We start from the raw sequence: 17,252 nt of genomic DNA on the forward strand, positions 1-17,252 counted from the left end.
AGGGAGGAAAATTCTCTGTCAGAAGTAGCTGTGGATTTGGAGATGGCTGGTGAATGAGATCTTTTTTACTTTTAGGCCTGTTTATTTTGGTTCAGTGTTCACTGGTGGCAGTGTGGAAGGGATAGATGTCCTAGTTTTGTGAAAATATGGTTTGACAGTGATAGATAGATAGATGAGAGATAGATAGATAGATAAATAGATGAGAGATTGATGATAGCTAGATAGCTAGATAGCTCGATAGATGGATAGATAGATAAATAGATAGATAGATAGATAGATGAGAGATAGATAGATAGATAGATAGATAGATAGATAGATAGATAGATAGATAGATAGAAAGAAAATTCCATGTGAGAGGATATTTGTGATTGGAACAACCTAAATATTGGGGAGATATCACAATATCCTGTGTAACAAGGGCAGTAAATTGACTGTTCCTTCTCTTTATGGTAAAGTGTATTTTTTTTGTATTTAAAAAGGCCACTTTGCAGCAAAAACTGGATGTCATTCATTTTAAAGAACTATTAATGTGCTTTATTAATTAGGCTATGCTGGGATAAAAGTCTCCTCTCCCCTGCAATGACTTTGGGGTGGGTTTGGGTTCTCTTTTCTCTGACTTTGGCTCGTTATTTTGATCTTCCACGCAGTTAAAGGCGTTCACATGAGCAGGATCTGGCCACATCCTGCTCTGCAGCAGGAACAGAGCTGTGCTGGAGCAGGCGTTGGCTCTGCCCAAAGAGCCCTGAGCAGAAGTCACCCCTCTGGTGATCCCTCTTGCAGCTGACAGGATAATGGGGTTTTAGGCCTGCTGGTGAGGTGCCAACAGGGTTTCCTTGGCAGTGCCATTCTTGAAGGAGCTGTGGGTGCTGATGGAAACACAACTGAAGGCTTCACACAGCCCGGGCCGAGCGCAGGGCCTGGAATCTGCTGCTCATGCCGTGCTGTGCAGGACATTTTTCTTGTGCTCTGTCTGTTTAAATCTGCTTTCCCAGGCTGGTAGCCAGCTTGGATGGGTTGCTGTGCTGTTGAGAGCCAGCTTGGATGGGTTGCTGTGCTGTTGAGAGCAGGAGAGCCGGGCAGGAGCTGCCCTGCTCCATGGGCAGCCCCCATTCCCAGCATACAGAATCCTCTTTGGGATGGGGATGTGCAGAGCAGGTTTAATAAAACATCAAAACCAAGGGGGTTTAGTTCCCACCAGCCAGGCTTGAAGGGAATGAGGAGGAAAGAAAGCTCTGTGTGCTCCCGGAGCTGCTGCTGCCTCTGCAGGAACGCAGAGTTGGGAATTTGGTGGGAGGCTCCGCCAGTCAAATTACAGGTGTCGCACACTAATTGGAGGCTGGTAAAAGTTTAATAATTGTATTGCTTTGCCTTTAAGTAGTGGGATCCTGCTCTGGTGACTAATCCTGTTTAATAGTGGCTGTCCTCGAGTGAGCACTTGGGAGTGCAGTGACTCGGGGCTCTGTTCCAGATTTCAATGCTTTGGGAGAAAAAAAAGAATTTTACTCTCTTGAGCAGCCACCACTTTGTCTGCTGCTTTTTCTATGGAATGGGAATAACATCCTTACGAATTCACCCTTGCTACTGGCTCCTAGGGAAAACCAGGGTGTGGGATATGTGTCTCAACTCTTGATTTTTGAAAGATTCATTCTTGTGATTGTTCACTGTGCTTGGTTGGTTCTGTTTTTCAGTTGGGTTTTGTTTGAGGAGGGATCTTCTAAGTGGAAGTGCCTCCATCAAGTTCTCTTTCTTTGTTTCATCATGCATAATCATCGACCTCATTGCTTGACTTGGAATAGCACTATCCCATCTGGAAATCCATAATTGCTGTGCAGGGTGAGGTGCCAACTGGGTTAGGTTCTGTGCTGTGTTTAAGGGCAGGTTGGAGCTGCTGAATCCTTGGCGTGAGCAGCTGTGTTTGATCACTAGATAGGGCAGTAATTGCTCTTAATTTCTTTCTTCTCCCCTTCTTGCATCTTATTCAAGAATCTAGGATTTATGTAGGAAAAGTGAATTTTCAGTTGCAGCTGGAGTGAAGCAGGCTGTGTGTCCAAGCTGCCTTTTGGTATGGTTGGACCAGGTGTTGCTGTGGAGTCAGGATGGGAGGAGAGCTACCAGCAAGGAGTCCCTGTGGCACTTGGTTTATGCTAAAAATTGAAGCCAAAAGAATTATTAAATATTGACCCCTGAATGCCAAGAAAAGGTGGCTGACAGGAGTCACACACAGGATTAAAACCCACAGTGACTTCTATTTTAATCTCTTTGGGCGCCAGCATGGTTTTGTCTTTGTTTTAATTCCTGGGCTAAAACCAGGCTTGATTTGGAAAACCATTTGTCCACACTTGTCTGTCCTTTGTAAAAGTGCAGACTGCCAGGACAGGCAGAGTTTGTGTGTAATCTCTTGTTGGGCTGGACAGGCAACTCCTGGCAGAGCATTATCAGCACTCAAACAATTCAGTGTGTACCTGGAGGGTGACAGTGCTCTGCCTGCCCGAATCGAGTGCTGAATCACAGGGCTGTCACACTTTAGTCATTTCCTGGGGAACTTTGCTTTTCAGTCTGGTGGGAGAGAGCGAGGTCTGCGCTCTCATTGAGGATTGAACACTTGGGAATTTCTGTGAGCAGGAGGTTAGTCAGCAAAAAGAATTATTCAGGGCAGAATCCTTTCAGCTGGGTTATTCAATGCTCTGGGAGTTGTCTGGCTTTACTCAGCTCGGCTGGTTCTTGGGGATGTGTGTGGCACTGGCTGTGTCCCCTCCTGCAGATGGTTCTGTGCTGGAACCCTGCAGTGCTCCTGCCTCTCCACTCACATGGATCTCACTGACTGCTTATTAAAAATAGATGAAAACATTTATCCTGAACAGATTTTGTGAAATCCTGCTTGTGACAAAGCCTTGCCTCCAGAAGGGAAAAATGCATTTCCCCCCAATGACAAGTTGTAGCTATTTCAAGGATTTTTAGTTTTTATCCCTAGGATGGGGTTACATGCAAGATTTTTTATTTGTATATGGGATTCAGCTGTTTATGTGCATGTGCTGCTCATAAATTTTATGGGCAGCATAACATTTATGGCTGCACTTCACAATAGAATATCTCATATAAAGTTGACTTTGGTGATTTAATTTTGTAGGTGTTGGTTGGAGGCAGCTGAGCAGAGCTTGTGTTTCCGGTTATCAGGGCTAACACAATTAACTGATGGAGCTGAAGGTTTTAAGAATTTATCTTCAAGAATCTTTGGAACCTTTTTTAAAACACTTTGCCTTTTGGGAAGGTAGACGTTAGCTGTGCACTGGCAGCATGATTTGTGTGGCTGATCACGGAGTCACAGAGTCACTGAGGCTGGAAAAGCCCTCTGAGGTCATCAGATCCAGCCTGTGGCTGATCCCCACCCAGAGCACTCAGTGCCACTCCAGTCATTTTTTGGATACCTCCAGGGATGGGGACTCCACACGTCCCTGGGCAGCCCTTTCAGTGTTTCACTGCCCTTTCCAGGGAGAAATTCCTCCTGGTGCACAAGGGCATTGTCATCCCCTTGTCCCAGCTGAGCATCTGAAAGGCAGAATCTTTCTGGCTCTTCAGTTCTTCTGTAGAGGTGAAGAAGAGGTTGGTTGACCAATGTACCTGAGGAAATCCTTTAAATAAACTTTTCTAGAGATACCAGGACGTGGTGATGCTGTGTGAGCCACTCACAGTCACAGTGAGCACATTCTCATGTGTGCTGTGAGAGAAGAATCAGCCAGAGCCCAGTTACACCCATGAGAGGCTCTTTTATTCCCAGTGCTAGCTCCCAAAGCCCCTGAGATCTCATTTGGCTGACCCTGGGTAGTGCTGTTTTCAGCAGAAATGCCCGTGATGAGTTCCCAGGTGTGTCTTTGCGTGGGAGAGGTTGAGCTGGTGGCACCTCCTCGTCACTGCTGTCCCCAGCCCAGGTGTGCAGAGGGGACTGAGCCCTGTCCTCAGCTCACCCACTTGGTGATGCATCACATATGGCCTGGAAGATTACAGCTGGAAATACACAGCCCAGACGGGTGAGCCGAGGACACTGGGGCTGCTGGAAGATAAAGACATTCTTCAGTGTAGTTTCAGGAGTTGGATTTACTGCTTAAAGTTAAAACAACAACAAAAAAAACCAAAAAAAAAAAAACAAAAAAAAAAAAAAAAAAAAAAAACAAAAAAACCCTTAAGGTTTGTGGCACCAAGAATGACCTGGGGAGAAGAGCACCTTGTGACCTGGAATGACCCAGGCCTTGAACACAGAAACCTCATCTCGAATGGAATTCTTTTGAAATAATAATAAATGAGATTAAAATAGTTTTAATTTGGTAAAACAACCCTCCTAAGCCTTTAGAAAAGGCTTTTGGAAGTGTAGAACAGAGCCCCCACAGTGCTGCAGCCAAGTCGGCTTGTTCTGTGTGTGTAAATTAATCTGGAGCTGATCTGTCTGTGAAACTTTGAACACCGAGGCTGGAGCAGTTTAATGCTTGTGCCCAACAAACACAGCTTTGTGAGCCCTGCTGGGTTTTCAGTGCCCCATTCATGCTCCTGGTGGGAACACAATGGTGCTGTTAAAGGGAAGCCACCGAGCCCAAACCTCTGCTGCTTGTTTGGTGACAAGTACAGTGAGTAAGGTGTTGTTTCTCTCAAGAAATCAGAGTTTTACTGGAAGACTGTTAGTTCACAGACCTTGCTAAGAAGGAAACCTGATATACAGCTTCACCCAAAGGAAGGAGGAGGCAATCTTTGAAGCTGCATCATCATTTGGCCTCAAACAGAACGAGGCAGTTGTCTAAACTTGTTTCAAATGTAGTTTTTGTGCTGCAGTTGTAGCTGAGAGTGGTAGGAGGAGTTTAAGGCCATTGCACAGTCTATTTGAGCACAAAGCCTTAGAAAAAAAAAGGTTTAAATGTTGTTTTTAGGCTTGCTGAAGCCTGAAATTGAGGATGTCTCAATATTAACCCTTGGTAAAACCATTGGGGAGAGTGTGGGATGGCTGGAAGTTGCCAGTTCTCCAGGAAAATCACAGGAGCCCAGACTGCCTTGAGTTGGAAGGGAACTTAAAGCCCATCCAGTGTCACCCCCTGCTATGGGCAGGGACCCCTTTCCACCATTCCAGGTGGCTCCAAGCCCCCTCCAGCCTGGCTTTGGACGCTTGCAGGGATGGAGCTGCCCCAGCTGCTCTGGGCAAGCTGTGCCAGGCCCTCCCCACCCTCACAGGGAGGAATTTCTTCTTTAAGAAAGGTGGGAGCAGCTCTCAGTGCATGAGTGAGTGATGACAGCATTCCTTGCTAAGTGCTGGCCCGATGTTGTGCCCATTTTTTGCCCAAGCCACGAGTGCACTTAGTCCTCACTTTGGATTTCAGTCACACTTGAAGGCCTTATCTGGAGGTGACTGCAGCAAAAGAACATTCTGGACTTTCAGCAGCACTTCTGGTCTTCGTTGCCTCGATGTTGGTACTCCAGGCTCCAGCCCTGCAGACCCAGGCTCTGTGTTCTGCTCTTGCAGAGCAGGTTTGAGATGATAAAACCACAGGGAGATGTTGCTGGTCCTGGGCCTGGACATCAGCAGGGGAGTAGGGAGGAAAGGCCAAATCACCAGGTCATTTATAGAAGTGAGACCTGAAATCCAGATGAATTACTGATAATGGAATAATTTAATTATTTTTGTTACAATCTTGTTGTCATGTTTGCTTTCAGTAGAATAGCTCTCTGTGTTTTGGGGCTAACAGAAGAACCAGAAGCACCACCAGGATTCCCTGGTAGCACAAACTGCTGGAAACATCAACAGATTATTTTTTTTTTAAGCATACAAACATTTTTTAAATGCACACAAACTGCTTTCCAATTGGAATCTTTTCCTTGCTGCAGCCCAGTGTTTGGAGGCTTTGTTGGGGAGATGCTGTGCCCTACGTGATCATTTTCCTTAATTTCTCCACTGTAGTAATTATGGTTTTGTTAGACAGTAAATGATTCAGTGTTCTCATTGCATGGGGGAAGGGGAGCAGGGATGTTGAAAGAGGAGCATTGTCTGAGCTAGCAGGATTAGCGGGTGTTACCACCTTGCACTGATTGAGCACCACTGGTTAGAACAGATCATCAGCGCTAATTGCTGGAAAGCAGCCTGGCGTCAGCGGGCGGGCGGGGAGCGAGGCTGAGGCTGCCGGGGCTTCTGCGGCAGGGTTTGAATGCAGGTGTGACACCCGGGTGTGACATCCAGGTGTGACACCCAGGTGTGACACCCGGGATGCCCAGGTGTGACACCCAGGTGTGACATCCAGGCTGCTCAGGTGTGACACCCAGGTGTGACATCCAGGCTGCCCAGGTGTGACATCCAGGTGTGACATCCAGGTGTGGCATCCAGGTGTGGCATCCAGGTGTGGCACCCGGGATGCCCAGGTGTGACATCCAGATGTGACATCCAGGCTGCTCAGTGTGACATCCAGATGTGACATCCAGGTGTGACATCCAGGTGTGACATCCAGGTGTGACATCCAGGCTGCTCAGTGTGACATTCAGGTGTGACATCCAGATGTGACATCCAGGTGTGGCACCCGGGATGCCCAGGTGTGACACCCAGGTGTGACATCCAGATGTGACATCCAGGTGTGGCACCCGGGATGCCCAGGTGCGACACCCAGGTGTGACACCCAGGTGTGACATCCAGGTGTGCCATCCAGGCTGCCCAGGTGTGACAGCCAGGCTGCTCAGTGTGACACCCATGATGCCGAATTTTGCCCCAAAAGGCGAGAATAACTGCCTAAGAGACTCAATTTAAGTCAGCATAGACAGGAGGTATTTTATTACGACGCGTCGGAGAAATCACAAAAGGGATTTCTGAGTATCGCGTAACAAAAGCAGACCTTTTATGTCACACAGTTTTGAATATAGAGTTACATCATATCACATGCATAATCATGTTTTTGCATGCATATTCATAAGGGGCGTGGTGTAGGCGGAGCATGGGCGGGGACATCTCTTTTGAGGATCATCTTGGTGGCCGTTCCAATTGCCTTCATCGTGGGCAGGGGTCTCCTGATGAGTCTTCCTCCTTAAACTTTTGAACTCCTATCCTAATATGGTCAATTCCCGGTGTACTTGGCTTGGTCCCCATGGCTTGGCAAGGTTCTTAGGGTCAGTTTGACATTGTTAGCTCTGAACATGCTTAGCCTACCAATTCTCCTATCCCTATTTCTCTTCTTGTCATTATATTCCATGCTTTAGCTGATCTATTGCTCTATATGTTTCCTAAATGCTATGCTTTTTCAAATATTTCTCACTCCATGTTTTAACTCGTTATTTCTTAAAGGCTATTTGTTTTGGGGCTTCACCCAGGTGTGACATCCAGGCTACCCAGGTGTGACACCCAGGTGTGACATCCAGGCTGCTCAGGTGTAACATCCAGGCTGCTCAGGTGTCCTTCCCTGGGCGCTGCCATTGCACACTCATCCTTTCCCTTGCACGCTCATCCTTTCCCTTGCACTCCCAACCATCACAACATTCCAGATAGATTTGTGCAATGAGGATCAATTCTATATTTTCTCCCAGGAAATCAGGAGAACCAGATGATGACTGTGGTGGTGGTGGGGTTTTTTACACCTGCCCTGCTTACCTGGGGAATTTGAAGCTGTGGCTGCAGCAGGAAGGAAGAAGAGCCTCTTCCTCCAGCACAGCAGCAGCTCAGCTCCCTCTCATATCTCCTCCAAAAGCCCCAAAGCTGCTTCCCTTTGAGCAGAACCCCATTTCCTGGGCAGGGCCTCAGCCTGGGGAGGCTGAGCCTCAGCTCGCTGCGGATATGGATAAATGCAGAGTGAACAGAGCAGAAATGGGTGGTGGCTGGGAGGGAGCCAGCAGAGCCTCAACACTGTTTATGTTTTAATTTCTTCCTTGGGAATGAACAAACACCATTTAATAACGAAATTTTCAGCTCTCATTTGGTGTTTCTTCGTGGTGCCCTGTCTTGTACCTGCCTGGAGAGGGGTTGTGGTTCTCAGGGTGGGTTTTGAGCTCTCTGGGAGAATTCAGCACCCCAGATGTCACAGAGTGTTTTATTTATGGAAGGGGGTTAATGATTGACCAGGTTTATGTCAGAGGAGTGAATGGTTCCAGAGTTTGCAGCCCTTTTGTCCTGGTGCTCTTCCTGTGGCTGTAATTTATGATATTCCATAAGGAAGTCCATGTTTGTGTCCAGATCTCACCATTTCCATTTCCTGTAGATCAGCAGAAAAGGAATAGGCTGACAGAAAACTCCCACAGCAATTCTTTTGTGTCTGTGTCAGTGGATCGGTACCAAATTTGGACTCTGCATGACCAGAAAAGAGGTTTTATTCAATAATTTCATTCCAGCTGTGCCGTGTGTCACAGGCACACTCGTTCCCAAGGCTGGCTGTGCCAATTTGGTTGTGACAGTTTGGTTGCAGTATTCAAATCATCACATCCATGAGGTGACTCCACCTGCACCCATGCCTGCACGTGAGGTTTTTCCCAGGAGGACAATTTCTGTGTTTTGCTGGAGCTTTATTTCAGGTAATTGTGGTTTGGTTCACACCTGCATGGATGGTGCTTCAGAAAAACTCAGATTTTTCTTCTTCTCCAAACCTTTCAGTCCCTGCTGCCAAGTTCCACTTCAGTGGGGCAGGTCTCAAAATTGAGACTTTACATTTTCAAATCCTGTGCAGGTGTTTGACACTGTCAATCTATGAGTCAAAATAATGGTTGGTCCATTTTTTTCTGTTATAACAAATTAAAAATTCAGATGGAATTGGAAATTCAGCACTAGGAAGACAGAGAGGGAGTGCCAGGGAGTCCCAGGAATCTATCAGCTTTATTATATTTATTGCTTGAATTTTTCTTCTTGGAACTTCCCTGCTTTTGCCAAATAGCATTAGGCTTTATTTTTTGGCTTATGCTGAGAGAATCCTTTTTACAACAATAATATTAATCATGTGCAGCACGTGGCAGTTGAGGTTGCAGGTGGTGTTGTGGCCTGAGTTGGCTTCTTGTTTCTCAGTAGGATCTCACTTTGCCTTCAGATTTCCAAATCAAGCCTGGGAAACCATACTGCTTCCATTCCAGTGTGGACTAGTTTGTTTTATTGGTGGGATATTAGTGTGGAACAAGTAAGTAGAGAGAATTCTCTGCTTCCCAGCATGTGAAACAGAATGGGGTGCTGGTACTACTTAAAGTTCTGGTGTTTGTTCATAATGAACTTACATGATTTGTATATGTTGTATTCCTTATTAATTCCACCAATTTTCTGTGGCAAATGTTTCATTATATGTAATGTGTAACCACCAATGTGAAGAGTACAATTAAATCTTGTGGAGAAATTAATCACAGAATAACAAGCTCCGAACAAACCTGTGGGTTGGCTTGTAAGGAGAAATCCGTCCCCTTTGTGTGTACTTGTGCTGTCCTGCAGTGTCCGTGCCCTGGGTGCCTCCCAAATGGACACTGCCAGAGCCCAAAGGGTCACCTTGGCCTGGGGGCCACCAGGGCCAGTGTCCCTGGCCAGCGAGGATGGCGATGGTCACTCTGCTCTGGGCTGGGGTGGCCTCGCTCCAGTGTCTCAAAACCATCGGAAGGTGTTGGAGAGGGTCCAGAGCAGGGTGGGGAGGGTCTGAGGAGGGCTCTGGGTCTGTTCAGCTGGACAAGGGGAGGCTCCTGGGGGGCTGCAGCTCCATCCCGAGGGGCAGCTCCCGTCTCTGCTCCCTGTGAGCAGGGCCAGGACACCAGGGAACCACTGCAGCTCTGCCAGGGCAGGGAAATGAGGAGAGGATTCTTGTGCCAGAGGGTGCTGGGCAGGGCATGGGCACAGCCCTGAGGCTGCCAGAGCTGCAGGAGGGTTTGGACAATGCTGTCAGGCCCAGGGTGGGATTGTTGGGGTCTGTGCAGGGCCAGGAGCTGCCCTGGATGATCCTTGGGGTCCCTCCCAGCTCAGGACACTCCACAATTGTCTGTAAACTGCCTCTGCAAGTGGAGGCCAAGCTGGTGGGTGTTGAGGCCCCTGCAGTCTCTCAGCACACGGGAGCTCAGCTGGACGTGTCCCTCTCCCTGCATGTCCCTGAGTGTCACCTGAGCTCTGCGCTGCAGCCAGGCCCTGAGTTACTGCTTTGCTTGGCATTTCAGTGCATCGTGGACATTCTCCCTTTCAGCTGCTGGATTTGTTTGGGCTTGTTGGGCCCTGACTCAAACACAGTGTTGGAGGAGTGAGATAAAATTCTGTGTGCAGATGCACACCCTGCCCCGAGCAGCACGAGTCAGAGAAGGATGGAATCATGGAATGGTTTGGGTTGGAAAAGCTCCTCCTGTTCCACCCCTGCCTTGGCAGGGACACTTTCCACTATCCCAGGTTGCTCCAAGCCCTGCCAGCCTGGCCTTGGACACTGGCAGAGATTGGCATCCCCAGCTTCTCTGGGCACCCTGTGCCTCAGCACCCTCACAGGGAGGAGTTTCTCCTCAATATCTTATCTAAACCTCTGTCAGTCTGCAGGCACTGAGTCCCACCCCAGCTCTGAAGTCCTGGTCTCAGAGTCTGAAGTGCCACTGGCATTTGAGGAGTGGAGTCCATTCCCTTTCCAGGCATTCCACAAATCACCTTTGGAACCAAACTGGGCACTGGGCTGGAGTGTTTTAGCAGACACTGGTGGTGTTGGGAGGCTTAGAGGCTGAGGCCTGTAATCCCCTTTAGTGCTGTGGAGGGGCCTGGCAGGAGGATCCTGTTCAGGGCAAACCCCACAGCCAGAGCCTCTCTGGGGCTGAGGCCGCTCCCTCTCCTTTTGGGCTCACAGCAAAGAAAACATCCTGTTTGTGCTCACTCTCTTCTTGTCATCGTGTAACTGTGGCTTGATTTTAGCTTGATAGCAAATAATTCTGTTTTCTTAGTGCTGTGTGTTTGATGGCTCCCCGTTTCTGGGAGATGGGAGGTTGTGAGTGTGGCAGGCTCTGTGAAGAGGCTTGAAACGCTGCAGGGCTGTTTGTTTTAATCCCTCCAAGGTTCCAGTCTTTCTTGTGGTTCTGATGTAATGTGAGAAATTAAAACAAAAGACAGCAGCCAGATGGTGCATCTCCAGGATCAGACAGATTAGTTTTTTAAAAGAGGGAAAAGTTTACAAATGCTCGTTCTGGTCTCCAGAGTAATCACTCTAATAATAATCACTCCAGAGGGGATTCTCCCCCTCTGCTCAGCCCACCTGGAGCTTTCTGCCCAGTTCTGGGGCCCCCACCACAAGAAGGATGTGGAGCTGTTGGAGCAGGTCCAGAGGAGGCCACGAGGTTGATAAAAAGGGACTGGAGCACCTCCCTCATGGAGACAGCTGGGAGAGTTGGGAACGTTCAGCGTGGAGAAGAGAAGGTGGTGTGGAGACTTCAGAGCTCCTTCCAGTGTCTGACAGGGCTACAGGGAGGCTGGAAAAGGAGAATTCACCAGAAACTGCAGTGACAGCACAGGGGGAATGGGCTCACACTGAAAGAGGGGAAGTTAAATTGACATTTGTGGAAGAAATTCCTCCCTGTGAGGGTGGTGATTCCCTGACACTGGATCATGTCCACCCTTGCCTCAGTTTGTGGAGATCCCCTCAGCAGCTGCTGCAGTGGACTCACTCTGTTTGCTCTTTGATTAGTTGAAGGTGAGGCTGTGACTTCGCACTTCCCCTTCACCCTTTGGGTTGGGAATTATCCCACTTTGTTCACATAAGTTGTTTTTTGTGGTTACAGAATATTTTCATGCACTCCCAGTTTCCCTTTTTAGTTTTTCACTGCTTTGATATTCCATTTAGATAGCTGCTGTGATCCAAGTTATTGCATTTAAATAGTGGATAGTGTAGGTCTCTGATCCCAAGGGAAACTGCAGAAGTTCTGTAATATGGAGCTTTGAAATCTTAATGTGCTTGGATTTATTGAGTTTCAGGTTTTCTTCAGCTGTGTTCAGGTGAAACCTTAATGGCAATGAAAAAAAAGCAAGCAGACCTCAAATTGCAAAATTCTAATGTGGTTAAATGAGGTTTCTTTGCTTGTTTTTAGGGGACATCACACAGAAGGGGTATGAGAAGAAGAGAGCAAAGCTGCTGGCTCCGTATGTTCCACAAAGCCAAGGTAGGTCCTTGTTTGGGCTGGAATCACCTCCCACTCCCTTGGCTCCTCAAGGGCTCTGGATCAATCATGGAGGTCCTCAAGAACCATTCTGGAAATATTCTCCCAAATATCTGTGCTATGTCCTTTTTAGTGCCTTGTTGGAGAAACATTAGGATTTTTATAATTTGTTGCTTTGTTTTGCCAGAGTAGCTGAAGTCACCTCCTTTGGGTCCAATTTCCTTTGGTTCAGAGATCCAGAGCAGCTCAGCTGGTTGTGTGTGGGATCATTACATTTAATTGTAAACTGAAGGACGTGGCTGAATGTGTGTCTAATCATTATTTTGGGGCTTACGTGGAATAATTGTTACTGATATGCTGAGATGTTCAGCCATTAAAAACTGATGTGTCTGCTTCTGATTTCAGGCAGTGACTGGCTATGACAGAGAGTCCTGAATGGACCTGCTGGAATTTACTGAGCCTGGTCTACTGCCAAAAAAACATTGATAAAGAGTAAAAGCTCAAAGTGCATTTATTGCCCATCAACACCACGGGACTGGGGGAAATGACAGCAGCTCCCTTCAGGCACTTGATAGGGGAAATAAAGTTGTCATGTGGCAACTTCCTGACTCTCCCACCCCAAACCACTGCCCAGTTCCTGCTCTCCAGCTGGTTCTCAGGTTGGATTTGATTATTTATTGATCTCAAGGTGGGGCTTTTTGAGGTTGGGTTTTTTACAGTGTATTCTGTCTGAGCTGAAGGGAGCAAGGCAAGCAAAAATGTAATTTAGCCTTCAAAATGGAGATTTTGTTACAAACAGCTCTCCAAGTGCCGAGGGCTCCCTGGAGCAGGATGTGATGGGAATCTCAGAGTCTTGGTGTCTGCCTATTTATCAAATCTATTTCTGTTACTTAAAGAAACCAAAAACTAATATCCACATGACTAATCCCTCTTGGTAAGTAGGTATTTGTTGAGCAGGTTTTACAGTCCTCAGGCTAGCATTTGTGCCAGTGAGATCTCGAGCCTGAGGAGGAAATGGGGAATCCTTGGGCAGTTCAGGAACTCTTGGCAGCCCTGCTTTTGTCCCGAGTATTCTGGAGTCTGAAGATGAAACAATCCTGGCCCCAGCCCTGGCACTGTGCACGTTTGTTTTGTCTCAGAAAATGTTTAATTAGGAGGGGGAAAAGTGTTTGGCAAGGCTGGGCTGTGCTCTGTTAATTGTGAGAGCTGCCAGTGGAGCTGAGGTGCAGGCAGAGGGATGAGGGAGGTCACCAATTAACGCAGAGGTTTGATTGCCCTTCCGGCCCAGCTCTGCAGCTCTTTATCCATCTCACACCCAGCTGCCCCAGTGTCTGGGAATCTCCTGTTGTAAAATCCCCGTGGAAGTCATGCGTGAGGGATCCGGAATCAGGTCACCTTGGTAATGAGAAGAAAATTCATTTAGTCCACAACAACAACAACAACAAAACAGACAACAACAAAATTCTCAGTGCTGGCATTTTGTGCCATTTCTGTGGGCACTGGGCTGCTGTTGGCTGATGGAGTTTCTCCATTCCATGGATGTGAAATGAGAGGAGGGAGGGGGGTGGCATGTCAGGGCATGTCAGCAGGATCATTTAGGAGGTTCTCCATTCACATGGCCTCAGGAGTTAAGGCAGCATTGTTAATTACCTAAAGATGCATTTTTTCCTGGTGCAGTATCCATTAAGGTCCATCTAGCTGCTAACTCCTAAAGTCTCTGCAATCTGCAGATCCCCAAATCCGAAGTCCCTGATTCCAGGCAGTTCTCCATGATGGGGGTCAGCAGCAAGCACAGCAAATGGAGCTGGGCCAGGTGTCCCTGGGTTCTGGGCGTGTGTTCAGGCTGCCCTGGGAACCCTGCAGGCTCAGGTTGGTTATTTCCTTGTTTTTATGGGTATGTAGCTTGAAATAAAACATCTCCAAGGAATAGCCAGTCCAGCCCCAGCGCTGCTGCTGCGTTCTGTTTGCAGACAGTGGAGTTGCAGGTTTGCAGCTGCTTCCTTGTGCATGTGGCACTTGTTCTCCTTGTTATTCATGCAAACATTTATCCTTGTTGATCTTCTAATGGTTCAGCCTCTGAATCTCTAAATCGTTGGCCCTTCACCAAAACACAGGGATCACAAAGCAGTCAATTCTCATTAGGAACTAAAGACAGTCAACAAATCCATGGCATCCTTCAAAGCCAATCTAAAAGAATTCATTTTTCATCTCTCTGTCATATTTGTCATGTTTCTGCCAGCAGAAAGTGCAGCTGTAGCAGGATTATTCTGAAGGGAGCTCTAAATAAATCACCTGTCACCTGCCAGGCTTGCCTTGTGCTGCTTTGTTGTGTAACCATCAGTGATTTACACTCTTTCCTCCTCTGTGTCTGAACGCTTTGTGAGGCCACTGGAACATGTTATTATGTCAGAGAAAAATATTGAAACAAAGAGCTTGTTCTCTGTGTGTCATGTCACTTAGAGCCACCTCTGATCCCTTCCTAACTGGAATGTCATGTTTGCCCTGTGATGCCCCACGGAGAGATGAGAGGCTTTTACAAGACTTACGAAAGAGAACTGAATATGAATTTAATAATTCATTTAAAATACTGTTAAATCTGCTGCTGACATCTAGTGGGTGCCTGACTTTGTAAATACTCGAGTGATCAGAAAACATGAAGCTTTTCTGTTTGGTCTGTGAAGTCGTGGTGATTTTGGATCAAAATAAAACTGAGCTGGGTTGGTGAAGGCAGATAAATGCTACAAATATGTTAAACTGGTTATCAAGATGAGGAATTTAAAAATATCTTTCTACAAGAGAGATGCTGAGGGGCTGGGGTGTGGGCACAGAGATGGGGAAGGGGCTGGGGAACTCCTGAGGGAGCTGGGGGGGCTCAGCCTGGAGAAAAGGAGGCTCAGGGGGGAATTTGACTCACACAGGAGGGTGGGTCAGGGGTGTGGGTTGGACATCAGCAGGAATTTCCCCATGGAAGGGGGTCAGGAATTGGAGCTGCCCAGGCAGGTTGGGGTGCCCATCCTGGAGGTGTCCCAGGAAGGGCTGCAGGGGCACCCAGAGCTCTGGGCTGGGGACAGGGTGGGGATGGAGCACAGCTGGACTCGATGGTCTCGAGGCTTTTCCAGCCTGAAGAATTGTGTGATCCTGTGCAGATTCCTGCAGCTGGCTCAGAGTGATTTGCTGTTATTGTCAGTCCCTGAGCTCCAGGCATTCACCTGAAGTTGTTTACCCAAAACCACACGCCTCAAAAGCGGTGTGACTGGATTGGAAGCTCAGGATTTGTGGTTTCCTCTCCATTTCTCTGATCCGTTGGTAGTTTGTGAGAATTCCAAAGCAGCACATACAGATGACACAGTTGCTCTTGGTTTTGCGTGGCTCCAGGTGACAGCCTGGAGGAAATTACAGCTGAGTGACCTCTGGGTTTTAATTTTCAAAACTTCCCTGTGATACACAGATTCATTTTAGAATTGAACCTCCAGTAGCCACAATTCCGAGTTGCTCTTGCTGAATTATGTAAAATTACGCTGTTTATCAGATTGTCTATTTTCCTTCCTGTTTTAACGGGATAAACAAACTTTTCCTGGATGAAAAGCCACTCACTGGACATGCTGAAAGCCAGAACCAGACAACTGGAGATCTCCTTGGGTTTGTGGTTAGTAGGCACAGCAAAGGCTCTTTTTGCTGGTGTATTATTGGTTTTTTTTCCAGTCAATAACAAGCTGCTCACTGGGACACTGAGTGACAAACCAGCTTTGTGACATCCACAGCCCTGTCATGGGAGAAGGCAAGAGTGAGGTCCAAAAAATCTCCTTTTCTTTCCCCCTCCCTGTTTTCCAGGGGTTGATCCAGCAGTACAGAAGGAATCCAAACCTCAGATGCCCGTTCCATCTGCAGCTCCAGCCTCAGCATCATCCTCCTCATCCTCATCCAAATTCCACCGAGCTCGCTCAGGGGGAGCCAGAGATGAACGTTACCGCTCTGGTAAGGGCAGGGACAGGAGTTCCCTGGGTGCACCTTCACTTTTGTTCATTTTTCGTGAGGCCTGAAGGTGCCCTTGCATCACAGGCCCAGAGGGGATGTTTTACCTCACTAAAACGTGAAGGCAGTTAACTGCAGTGTACATGGAGCTCAGAGCTGTGCCCTGACCCAGCACAGGGTTTGAAAACTGAAAAAGCTGCAGTGCTGAGGCGTCCCCTTGGCGCTGTGCTGGTGCTGAGGCGCTTCCCTCTCGCAGACATCCACACCGAGGCGGTGCAGGCGGCGCTGGCCAAGCACAAGGAGCAGAAGATGGCCCTGCCCATGCCCACCAAGCGCCGCTCCACCTTCGTCCAGTCCCCGGCAGACGCCTGCACGCCCCCAGGTGAGGCTCTGTGGCAAACAGCTAAAAACCTTCTTTTAAAAAATTAAAATATTTATTTATTTAAATTTTTTAATTTATTTTTATTTATTTTAAAATATTTATTTTAACTTATTTTAAATTATTTATTTATTTTTATTTCTTTTAAAATATCAATTTATTTTAATTTATTTTAAATTATTTATTTATTTTAAATTATTTTAAAATATTAATTTATTTTAATTTATTTTAAATTATTTATTTATTTTAAATTATTTTAAAATATTGATTTATTCTTATTTGTTTTAAGTTTTTAATTTATTTTTACTGATTTAAAATGGTTAATTTATTTTTACTGATTTAAAATATTTCTATTTTTATTTAAAACATAGATTTTTATTTAAAATATATATTTTTATTTAAAACATATATTTTTATATTTATTTAAAACATATATTTTTATTTAAAATATATATTTATTTAAATGTCATTTTTATTTAAAATATATATTTATTCATTTTTACCTTGTTATTTATTTCCTTATTATTTTATTAGAAATAAAATATTTATAAAAGAATTATGAATATTATAATTACATTTCTATATAATTATAATATATTTATGAAACCGTAACTTAAGTCGACTATTTCACCTAAGTAAAACTAACAGCAAGGCTGTTGAGTTCCCATGTAAAAAAAATTATAAAAGTCAATGTACATAACAATCTGTTCTTGTTAAAAAAACCAGTTTGCACCTATAGAGAAGGAAATTCTCCCTGTAAGAATTCCTAAAGAAAATATGTAAACATCTGTGGAAAGAAAAAGCCTTAACACATACACAC

General features: G+C 46.3%; 1 protein-coding gene across 3 annotated transcripts in view; it reads left to right on the top strand.

The window, feature by feature from the left end:
- Window positions 1-17,252, top strand: part of DIP2B (disco interacting protein 2 homolog B) — a 66,381-nt gene that overhangs the window by 15,261 nt on the left and 33,868 nt on the right. For all 3 annotated transcript variants that reach the window (XM_074530723.1, XM_074530724.1, XM_074530722.1), the window contains exons 2-4: window positions 12,013-12,084; window positions 15,913-16,056; window positions 16,310-16,435. In XM_074530723.1, the coding sequence (XP_074386824.1) occupies window positions 12,013-12,084; window positions 15,913-16,056; window positions 16,310-16,435 (342 nt within the window). The remainder of the gene's footprint in view (window positions 1-12,012; window positions 12,085-15,912; window positions 16,057-16,309; window positions 16,436-17,252) is intronic.

The sequence above is a fragment of the Zonotrichia albicollis genome, chromosome 33 (genome assembly GCF_047830755.1).
Source record: "Zonotrichia albicollis isolate bZonAlb1 chromosome 33, bZonAlb1.hap1, whole genome shotgun sequence".
Classification (NCBI taxonomy): domain Eukaryota; kingdom Metazoa; phylum Chordata; class Aves; order Passeriformes; family Passerellidae; genus Zonotrichia; species Zonotrichia albicollis.